Source organism: Pempheris klunzingeri, chromosome 4 (genome assembly GCF_042242105.1).
Source record: "Pempheris klunzingeri isolate RE-2024b chromosome 4, fPemKlu1.hap1, whole genome shotgun sequence".
In the NCBI taxonomy this organism is placed as follows: Eukaryota; Metazoa; Chordata; class Actinopteri; order Acropomatiformes; family Pempheridae; genus Pempheris; species Pempheris klunzingeri.
The window spans coordinates 7,287,917-7,298,931 of record NC_092015.1 but is presented as its reverse complement, the minus strand read 5'-3'; the positions used below and the strand labels follow the sequence as shown (position 1 = coordinate 7,298,931).

General features: G+C 42.7%; 2 protein-coding genes across 2 annotated transcripts; one reads left to right on the top strand and one right to left on the bottom strand.

Moving 5' to 3' along the window:
- The first annotated feature begins 555 nt into the window (after positions 1–555).
- On the top strand, positions 556–6,599 carry trmt9b (tRNA methyltransferase 9B). The gene is made up of 4 exons (XM_070829801.1): positions 556–737; positions 4,451–4,650; positions 4,872–5,045; positions 5,439–6,599. The coding sequence occupies exons 2-4, from the start codon at positions 4,494–4,496 to the stop codon at positions 6,398–6,400; spliced, it is 1,293 nt and encodes a 430-aa protein (XP_070685902.1). The 5' UTR covers positions 556–737; positions 4,451–4,493; the 3' UTR covers positions 6,401–6,599.
- Positions 6,600–7,791: 1,192 nt separating this feature from the next.
- On the bottom strand, positions 7,792–10,267 carry hdac12 (histone deacetylase 12). The gene is made up of 8 exons (XM_070829591.1): positions 10,159–10,267; positions 9,920–10,063; positions 9,404–9,563; positions 9,112–9,308; positions 8,862–9,012; positions 8,617–8,733; positions 8,388–8,530; positions 7,792–8,245 (listed from the first exon to the last, which is right to left on the bottom strand). The coding sequence occupies exons 1-8, from the start codon at positions 10,258–10,260 to the stop codon at positions 8,222–8,224; spliced, it is 1,038 nt and encodes a 345-aa protein (XP_070685692.1). The 5' UTR covers positions 10,261–10,267; the 3' UTR covers positions 7,792–8,221.
- Positions 10,268–11,015: the final 748 nt, after the last annotated feature.

Genomic DNA, 11,015 nt, shown 5'->3' with positions numbered 1-11,015 from the left:
ATCAATCGATCAATCAATACAGGACAGCATGACGAGGTTGTGACTTGCTGTGCCCATATAGTTATTTGTCTGATCTTCTATGTTACAGAGCTGCCATTTCATCTCAGAAACTACATAGTTTAAGTTTGTAGTTATTGCGATCTCCTTTGATTATAATGAACAACTGGAGTAAATATTCATTGTATTTGCCCTGTCAAGATTAAGGATGAGATGCTTTTCTTGAACTACTGTATTGTTTCATTCTTTTTTTATTCTTTTTTACTCTCCATGAATTACTGCTGTTCTTAAGGTATCATGTAAATATTTTTGTTCCCTTACACACAGAAGTAAACTCTCATGTTATGGCACATGGGAAAGTTGACACACAACACTTACCAGGTAGACAACTTACTTTCCCTTTCGTCAACGAGGCTTTGATTTTGAAAAGTCTCGCCGGAAGTCTTGCTGTATGTGTGTCTACCTTGACAGGTGTGGGGCTCTGAATCGTATGCTCCTGAAGAGCGTCCGGCGGCCAGTGAGCTGCTGGCGGTCACACACAGCAGGTGTTTCCCCGGACGACCGTCTCCGTCCTCACGATGTCGTTAATAATGGGCTCGGTGCCGCCGTGTGGAGCGCGTGCCTCTGATCCCCACAGCAGATCGATCATGTAGATCTTTCGCATGTGAGCAAAGGGAAGTTTGTCTCCAGCGACCTGAGGACCGAGGCGGATAATTGCACGGCGGATCACACGTTGTACGGTAAGTGTGTGTGTGTTTGTGTGTTTGTGTGTGTGTGTGTGTGTGTGTGTGTGTGTGTGTGTGTGTTTGCATTTTCGGTGCATCATGAAGAAAAGGGAGAGGATGTGCTGATTACAGCAGCTACTGCAGTAACGTCATGTAGATTATATTTTGGATGGTTTAATACCTCACATCCGACCTTGGATGCCTTTTGATCTGGATTTGAATTCATTCATTGAAGAAACTTTAATGGGACACAAAGTAGGAGCCCATATGCAGAGCAAGGCTGACACCTGAATCCTTCAATTTAAGTAAATTTGGTTTTACTTTGTGTCAAAGCACACGAACTGGACGAATAATAATAATTCTGATCTAATAATTCTGATTTCATTGAGTTGCATTTATTTAGTCTGACTAGTGATGTGCTCTGTATCTGTAGCCTATGAATACATTAACCATTTATTTCATAATATAGATATATTGCAGTTTTAGGTCCTGAGCATTGTAGTTTGAGGACAATAGTGAAGGCAGTCTAAGTTTAACACACTACCTCTCACCACATGTTGAGTCACTAACCGCTGGCACACTGGATGGGTAAACCTGTTCTCTGTGGTTTCTTGTGTCTGTGCAGCGGTTAGTGGCAGCAGGCAGAATGACTGTACAGCCTCGTCTGTTCATAGTAACACCACTAATCTCATCAAAGCACTGCTGAGGTCTGACCTGAGGGCTCACTTAGCAACATGGTCTAGGAACATTTGCCTGAAGTTGGATATGTGCACAACTGTGCAACTTTAAAGGTGCAGCTCCTATTGTGAGCTGAAAATATATTTTTATAGACATTATTTTAATATTTGGAGATTTACCAGTGTTAAACTAAAAAACCAGACACTACAAGCACTGGCTGATTTGATCTGTATGTCCTATACCTCAGACAAATCTGTGTGCCAGACTGTGTTGCCTCTGTCCTCTGATTTAATTTTAGTTCCCCATTGTTAGTCGGAGGCAATGCTCCGAGCCTCCTCAGCTGCTGGTTACATAATGTCAGCCGAGGACTGTTACAGTTTAGTGAGCCGGAGAGGGGGGGAAACTTGGGTGAAACTGAGCACCGGCAATACTGAAGGAGGCCAGATTACTACGTTACATAAGGGATGTTTTCCTTCCACTTGGCTGGGATGATGCAGCTGATGGTGGTCCAGAAATAAGTCTGAGAGTAGGAAGATGGGATGCTGCACACACAGTTTATTTACCCACAGAGGAGAACGCACACACGAGGCTTGTGATGCACAGTGAGAGCATGGCTCAAATGATCAGTTTATAGAGAGAAATGCTTGTATTTGTTGAAGCACAGGTTGGCCTTTGTTGGTAATATCCTGTGGTAAATATTCATTGTGTACAGTGGTGCACACAATGGGCACCAGAGAACATTACAGTCAAGGACAAATCAGTCTAATGTCTGTTTGGAGAGGTGGAGGGGAAATGTCTGATAGCTTTCCTTCTGGTTTACCTCATCAGCAAAGTGCACGGTGGCATTACACGGTTCATTAGGTTGCATCTCTCTGTTTTTAGATTTGTTATTGTGAATTTCATTACAGGCAGATGTATTTAAAACGGAAGTAGATATTGATCTAGACAGTCTCTACAAAAGCAGACGCTTGAAGTGGAAGAATAGTCTACCTTGTTACTTTCCAAATTCAGTGCCATCACATAGAGCAATGAGACCATCAGAAGCAGATATTCACAGCAAATGGAAGGTGAAGTAGATTTTAATCAAATGCAAATGGAGATACACAAATATAAATGGTAAACTTTTCCTAATTATCTGCTGGTATACTTGCCGAAGCAGTGCTTAATGATTTAGCAACATATGGCAGCAGTATGATGGTGGTGATACATGATGCATGCCAGTCTGACAACTTCCATCCATCACGTGATTCACAAGACCAAATGATCCTTGGTGAAACTCGTCACATCGCTCAAGATGGGTTAAAAATCTGAAGTGTTTTTGCAGTCTCAGCTAACGCCCTGTCAGCGGCTGTCATGTACACTGATCTGATCAGTATTTTTGCTAAATACCTCTTCTCACCTGCCTAAACCCACTAACTGTCCTGGCTGCAAGAAAGAATGTGATTTATCATAAGATTTTGGAAAAAGGCAAAAAGATGATAGTTTGATTCTTAATCTTTGGAAATGTGAAGTTTGTGGACGTTCAGCATCTGATAGAACTTGCGTTATGTGTGAGTTTGCCTTCCATGAAATTAATGAAATCGCATGGTAATATGCTATGAAATATAACCATACAAGTCAAATGAGAGCGGTGCATGCTGAGATATTTTTTGTCTAAATTAACAATGTTATCCTTTGGATAATAACAGAAAAACTCGTCAGTACATATTGTGCTTGAGGGAGTCGCAGCAGCACTGCAGGAGCTGTGGGCCGCATCCTAATAAACTGAGATGACTGCAGTGGGAGCTGTGAAAACCAGACATCACACAAACATCACAATTACATAATACCACATTTGCAATCAGTTCTGAAATTTTATTGTGCCTATCTGATATTTAAGCACTAAAATCCTCAATAATGTGATAAGATGACAACGTGATACTTGTGAAATTTTCATAAACTGATGTCATGGATGGTTTTAAGGCAAAGTAGATATTTATGACACAACTTCAACTCCTTCCAAAGTGCATGGAGAATAGAAAAAGTTTAAAACTCCAGCAACTCTTGTAGTGTATGGAACAACTTTACAGTCAGACCAACACGATTCGGCTAAAAAAGCAGTGACCATGTGACTGTGAAAGCAGACCCAATTATGTATCGGGGGTAAAGAAACATATTTTACATCTGACAACTGCAGTAACAATATTAAGTAGGGCTGTAGCACAGTTAAGTGATGCTCAGCTATGCAGCGCTGCCAGATGATGGAAAATAATGCAATTAGACTGAAAATCTATCTACATGTGTACATATTAGCCTTGAATTTCCAGGGAAATTGAAAGTGCTTCTCAGAATCAATGAGGGTCATCTTAGGTGAACGTGATTCCTAGAACGTGAGCTGATGCTGAATTCATCCATTGCTGGTGACACTGTTTCACACTATTATATTGTATAAAACCCGGCAGCAGCCTGCTGTCCGCTCACAAAGAGTAAAACATGGCCAATGAAAATCATTGCAAAAGGAAATTTCACTCAAACAAAATTGATGTATTCATTTTACATTATGTTGCCAACAAACATGATGTATGTGTTGACCTTTTGCTTCCACGTTACTGAAAAAATAATTTGACACAGCTGCCATGGAAATGGACCTGCTGAGTGCTCTGTGAGATGGTGACCGCCTCCTCGCTGTTACCTTGTTAGTTCATTTATGATTCCTGCTCTTTTGTTTTTTCACAGGCGACGAATGACAAGTTAAACCTGATTACTTTTATTCATGGTGCTTCTGGGGTACCGCGGGATGGATGTGAGGAGGCTGACTGATCACAGCAGGCACTCAAGTACATAGCTGAGGGTTTGGTGTTAAATAGCTACGGCTGCCTGGCAGATGTTTGAGTGTCTGCTGATTAAGGTTTCCAGCTGACCTTATTGGACAAGTGTGGAGAGCCCCACCTTTGTGCTGTCCTCCTGTGGGGATTCCCTATGCTAATTTTTTATTGTCCTAATGAAAAAGAGCAGCTATTTGATGTATTTATGATTTGGAAATAAGCAGTGAAATGCGTTTGTCCTTGTAGACATGATACTGTGAGGCCGCTGCATGAGGCAGCCTGGAAGGACATGATGGAGGAGGCTGCCAGTCAGCTCGAGAGAGACCATGTGCACAGCGTCTATGACAAGATAGCTCCATATTTCAACGACAGCCGCTACAAAGCCTGGCCGAAGGTACGACAGTTCCTGCTGGACCTGCAGCCGGGGAGCATCGTCGCTGACATCGGTGGGTGTCCCCTCCAGCAGTGATGTAGTCTTGGCAATCCCATGACACTCTATCATTAATACATCGTTTGTGTGTCTTTTATTGTGTTTTGGAAACACACTGAGTAATGCTAAAATGAGCTTCCCTTAAGGATAGTAAGGGAGTATTTTAAATCTAATCAGAGCGCTTATCTGTTCCTTATCAGCCACTAGTGTTGTAGCTGACTGTCATGACCTTGGCAGGTTGTGGCAATGGCAAGTATCTCCACATCAACAAGGAGGTGTTCAAGCTGGGGTGCGACGTTTGTCGCCCCCTGGTGGACTCTGCCTGGAGCCAAGGCCACGAGGTCCAGATGTGCGACGGGCTGCATTTGCCTTACAGAGACGGCTGCTTTGACGCGGTGCTCTCTATTGCAGGTACTAGACAAACACACTCAGTCAAAAGGAGGCTTGGATGTTGTTGATTCCTCCCACCCTCTAACAAATCACTTCCTTCACGTGCGCAATGCTCAACAGCTGTAGCTGCCAAATGCTTCAAATTCAGTGAATTCCTAATAATGATAAACATCAGTTTACTATGTGCCTCCTAGCCAACAGTGTGAAATAATTCGTGTGTGTCCTCCAACAAAAGAATGTAATTAAGGCCATAGACGATAGCAGACACCCACACTATTAATTTGTGATGTGTGCCATACACAGTGTACATAATGTGTTTTGTTGACTGCAAGTACTGAGTGTGACGCATCATAATTAAATGAATTACTGCTCATCATCCTACTTAATTCTGACAAATTAATATTTTTTATACAGTCATCCATCATTTGTCCACCAAAGAGCGTCGTATTCGTGCAATAAAGGAGATGGCCCGCACCCTGCGAGTGGGTGGACGCATCATGATCTACGTGTGGGCCATGGAACAGAAACGTCGTAAATTTGAGAAACAGGACATCTTCGTTCCCTGGAACCCCAACCCTCATTCGCCCTCCGGCTTCAGCAGGGAGGACGCCAAGCCCAGACGGAGGGCCACAGCTCAGAGCGTGAGCGAAGTCATAGACAACACTGACAAGCACAGGAAGGTTAGAAGCACATCCTCTGTGGCAGATGAAGAAGATCTGACCTGCACCACACCACAGCAGAGGACACAGAGACTGTGGTTCTTCTCCAGGTCTCTCGATTCTGTGTTCGACTTTGGCAGCTTAGCCATCTCCCGGTCGTCCTCCAGAGACCTGAGCACTTTATCTTCACCCACGGGTGAAAACGAGGGGAACAAAGCCTGCCAGCGTGGGAGAGGGCGCGGCCTCATCAAGCAGGTCTCCAGCTTCTTTTCCCCGCCATCTGTGATCGGATCAGAGGAGGACGTCTTTGACTCGGTCACAGACCTGCACAAGGGCCAAAGAGATCCTGGAGGCAACAACAACATCACCACTAACAACGGCACAGAAAATCAGAGTGTCTCAGTATCTTTAGCCCAGGAGTGTGGCTCTCTGGCCCTGCCAGATCTGGTCCCTTTCCAGAAGGAGCACTTCAGGCAGTGTGAAGATGAAAGTGAAGGGGGGCCACAGAGAAAAGAGCAGCAGCAAAGCACAAAGAGTGGAGAGGGGAGCGAGGGGCAGGTGGAGGGCTCTTGCCTGAGGTACTATCATGTCTTCAGGGAGGGAGAACTGGCAGAGCTGATAGAGAATCATGTTGAGGAGCTTCATGTCAAACACACTTACTTTGATCATGCAAACTGGTGTGTGGTGGCAGAGAAAGTACAGTTATGGAAAATATGAATTTAACTTTTAACTTTTTAACTAAACAATTTTATTTTGCGTCAACTCTGCCTCAAGTTTTAGCACTGAATCACCCATTTGATGATTCTTACATTCTTGTAACTGGAAAGTGTTTAAGTATGCAAATGTAGCTGTTGTTGAAGTTACACTTAACTACTCCACTGCTGCTATTCTCTGCCTAACCGTTTGGAAATTTAATTCATGCAGTCTCTGATAGTCCGGGAGCCAGTTGTGCGACAGATCTATCTATATTATAGCATTAAGTAGTATTTTGGATGGTATCGCTGTCGTGCTTTTGCTGCAGCAGTGGAGGATGCACAGATAATGGTAGTGTTCAACATTGGCTATCACTGTATACCACATTTTTAAAGTATTTGATTCTATTTCAACACATGAAACCAACAGGCAGTATACAGATGTCCAGTCTGTGTTCTATTTTAGTGTCAAGAATTTGTTTTTACTATCAAACCATAGCGAGCTGTAGTGCTGCTAGTGATTTTAACTCTTTTAAGAGAGAATTTGTGTATAGGAAATGTAAAGAAATGCACTGTTTTGCTCTTTGGACTTTTAACATTAGCCAAAGAGAAATATGTGAGACTACATTATGCTCTTCCATCTGCTCTTAAATGTTTCAATGCATTGATTACAGTGGAAAAATCTTACTTTATTCTTTGTCTGTCTGGTTTACAATTGCACCTTCTTGAATATGAGGAGCTAAACTTGCAGCAAGTCAAGGGCCTCTTGGAGGGACTTTCTGCAAATTGCTCATGTGTGATCGATCATTACATTAGAAGAGCTCAAAGTTGTGCAGAATATCTTCCGAAACATTTGTGCATTTGCTTGTTGTGTTTTATTCTCCAAGTGTTTCAAAGAACGTGTTGCCTGTGTGTGTGTGTGTGCGTGTGTGTGTGTGTATGTGCTCAATGTTTGTAATAGTTGAATATTGTCTTGTGTTGAAGTACCAAGCTGAACTATACCACTGGTGTGTTTCAGCAAATCAACTGCCTCATATACTGTGAATAAACATTGCACTGTACCACAAATATGTCGCTGCTTGATGCCAGTGAATGACATAAAAGTAGGTGAAACTTGAAACATACTGATCATCTGTACCCACTGTGCCACACACACTGCACTGATAAGGAGATGCACCATGTGTGGACCCACTGTGTTTGTTCTGAAGTGACACTGGTACCTTAACTTATGGTCTTATGTAACCTGATGTAAATACTGTTGAGCTTGTTTTTTCCTCATTAAATATTTTTGTTCATGAGTGGTATTGTGTTGCTTTTACTGTCCTGAATGATACCTGTAATTATTTGGTAGCTGTTCAGTCACTGACAACAACAATTTGTATAGTTCAATAACAGAATATTTATTAGATACACAGACAGTTACTACCATACAAATACTGATACAGTATCTTGATGAGGTAGCTCTTAAATCACTCCTCTGCCAACATAACACATACTGTAGGATTATTGGACTCATTTCCATTGGTCGTGGCCACCATCCATATACTGAATGGACAATTCTATTAGCTTATCACATCCAGCATGTTGGTTTGCATCAAATATCCAATTGAAAATACTAAAACAATTTGAAACTTAATATTGCATAATTTGTCAGACAGATTAAAATGTTCTAAATTACTCTGAGCAGGATCTGCAAGTTGCTGCATATAAGTACACAGCATACAAAACAAGTATTGGTTCACATAGCATTACCAGGCTTTAATACTCCGCTCAGCTTTGTATCAGCTCCTACAGATCAAGTATCAGTCGGGCTCTGAGGGTCCTCTGGATTTACAGCATAGAGGTTTTACATTCCACACTCCCTCCAAACCTGAAATATGATGAACGTGAATACAATGACCACTCATGCTCAGTAGAAGTGTCAATATCTTGTACACTGTTGAAGTAAATGAGTCGGTACTGAAAAGGGTCATTCAACAACATCTGGTGAAGCAGTTATGTGTGTACTCTACCTGAGTTGCTGCTCTGTGAACGATAGAGTGTCTGATGGCCAATTTGTCAATATCTTTCGAGTATCCTCCTCCAATAACGGCAGCGACCGGAACACCTCTGCTCACCACAGTCTTCATCACGTACAGATCTCTCTGATACAGCCCTGGGAGATACTCACAGTCACTATAAAATGTCTAGAAATGATTAGCAAGTGGACTTACTTGGATGACAAAGGCATCACTTAGTCACCTTGGTCGGTCAGACGCAGCCGCCCGAGTTCATCTTCCCAGTGAGGGTCGACTCCTGCGTCATACAGAACCAGGTCTGGACGAAAAGTCTCCAGCATCCAGGGGAGGTGGGCCTCCACTGGTGACAACATCATCAGACATGCTGGTTAGCTCATGGAAACAAATTGTTCAGTCAAATTACTGTTAATAGGCTGATTACATTAGTTTTATGTTCATAACTCATTGTTATGGCCAGTGTTCACTTGCCGGTGGAGAGGTACTCCTCATCTTCTAGCCCATCCTCCACGCTGATATCTAGGTCACTCTGTTGTTTACGGAGGGGGAAGTTTCTCCCACAATGCACCGAGAAAGTAAACACACAAGGCTCCTCTTTAAAAATGAAAGCAGTGCCGTCACCCTGTTGGATGCAAAAGATGTTAACTGACGGCAAAAGGCTGAGTTTATCAACCAAACAAACCCCACGCCATTAAAAGTAGCAGAGACAGGTAAACGTTACCTGATGCACATCTAGATCCACAATCAAAACCTTCCTTTTGGGTAAGGAGGTGCCCATCAGGTATTTGGCTGCAACTGCTAAGTCATTGAGTAGACAAAACCCTGAACCAAAGCTTGGAAAAGCATGATGGGTTCCTCCTGCTGTGCTGCAGGCCAGACCCCTCTGCAGAGCCACTTGAGCAGCTAGAACAGTCCCACCTGACAACAAGGGAAAAGGCGAACATCTAGCCGTTAATGATTCAACAGAAGAGGAAGATGAAAAACAGGAGAGACCTCTGATGTGTCCCTCTCACCGGTTTCAAATCGACAGCGTCTCACTATGCCTTCACTCCAGGGGAAACCTGTCCTTCTTTGCTCTTGCTCATCTATTTTCCCATTTATGAAGTTGTTCAAGTAATCCTCAGTGTGCACACAGCTGAGTAGATCTTTAGAGGCACATTCAGGGACCCACACCTACTGTGAAGAAGGAAATTAACAGTGACAGGAAAGTGTGAGAAAAGTGCTTCTGCAAATGTTAATTCTAAAATTCAAACAATAATTTTCACTATCAGTTAATCGATCAGTAGTGATTGTTAGTGATCAATCGCTTGGTCTGAAAAAGTAGTACCCAGGGTAACATCTTTTCATGTTTTGTCCAAACAATCCAAAACATGTGAAATTGACAGTGATGTAAAAACCAGGGAAAGCAGCATTAGAAACTATCTGCCAACATCGCTGTTGATCACATTTTCCTAACTAATCCACTGTATTGGTGACATCACAGCACTAAATAACAGACTTGTGTCTACAAACATCAGTGCCTCACTCACCTGTTTCTCTGTGATGACCTGATCTTTGATCAGACAGTGTAAAACCCGGGGGAACTTGCCCATAGGAAACCTGTGGCTGGGCGGGAGGTCACACACGTATTTACTGTGGTGAATTATCGGAAGTCCGCTGGATTCGTGTCTGACCTGCGAGGCGGAGAGAGGAGATGCTCTGGGAGGTCAGGATACACGCAATGCTTTGTGTCTGTGGTGTCCAGAGGAATAACACAGTGTGCTCTTACTAGTTCAGCATGGAAACACCTGCAGGAGGTGAAAGCTGCACCGATCAGCCGTCCGACTCCCATGCGAGGTCTTTTACAGATTATTTGCTTTATGCAGGTCATTTCTACGACTGACGTGAACCTTTAAAACACTTATTGACATAACACCTATCTAAGGCGTGCTGAAGGTGTCCTGGTTGTTGACGGATGCTTGGTGTGTCTGTCCTCCCTGACACTGCCACCCTCTGCCGCGGAGTGAGAATAACACTTTGATTGGCTGATTTGCCACCATCTACTGTTTGGGAGTGAGTGCTGCAGATGTACAGCATGGTGCTCAGGAAGCTTTTGTTATTATTATTTCATGCTTTCGTCTCTATATGAATGCATCAGGTTTCTCCTTCCGCTGTTTTGAAATATGCTTTTTTTTTTATTTTAACTGTGTAGTTAAACGATGTGCTGTGTCAGTAGTGCAGTAATGATGATCATAATAATGATCAGTTTCTTCATCCCAGTGCACTAAAAGCATCATCTGAACTTGAAGTGATCTTTGGCTTAAAGGCTCAGCGCTCAGACCTGTTTGATCAGATGTCTTTAACGTGTCTGTCTGTATGTAGTGTTCTGTTTTTATTCACAGCCATGCAACAAACATAGAATATTATTTATCGGAGATTCAGACCCTTTGTATAGTTAATTGAATGCTGAGTCCATCTTATTCTATTCTGTCTCTATCTGTATCCATACTGATTTCTTTCTGAGATCAAGGTCAGGATGAGTGGAGACCCCGTGCAAACAATAAGAATTTATGATTCATGATGTTCTTTTCATTCTCCTCTCCTCTTTCAGTTTTTTTTCCCCCTCTTGATTCATCAAATGATCAA

What these genes read in the sequence shown, in the direction of transcription:
- hdac12 (XM_070829591.1), bottom strand. Translation starts at nt 10,260, where the DNA reads ATGACCTGCATAAAGCAAATAATCTGTAAAAGACCTCGCATGGGAGTC. An exon ending in GGTGTTTCCATGCTGAACTA is followed by an intron (nt 10,064 to 10,158) that starts GTAAGAGCACAC and finishes TCCGCCTCGCAG; the next exon opens with GTCAGACACGAATCCAGCGG. An exon ending in TGAGGAGTACCTCTCCACCG is followed by an intron (nt 8,734 to 8,861) that starts GCAAGTGAACAC and finishes TGTTGTCACCAG; the next exon opens with TGGAGGCCCACCTCCCCTGG.
- trmt9b (XM_070829801.1), top strand. Translation starts at nt 4,494, where the DNA reads ATGATGGAGGAGGCTGCCAGTCAGCTCGAGAGAGACCATGTGCACAGC. An exon ending in GAGCATCGTCGCTGACATCG is followed by an intron (nt 4,651 to 4,871) that starts GTGGGTGTCCCC and finishes TGACCTTGGCAG; the next exon opens with GTTGTGGCAATGGCAAGTAT. An exon ending in CGCGGTGCTCTCTATTGCAG is followed by an intron (nt 5,046 to 5,438) that starts GTACTAGACAAA and finishes TTTTTTATACAG; the next exon opens with TCATCCATCATTTGTCCACC.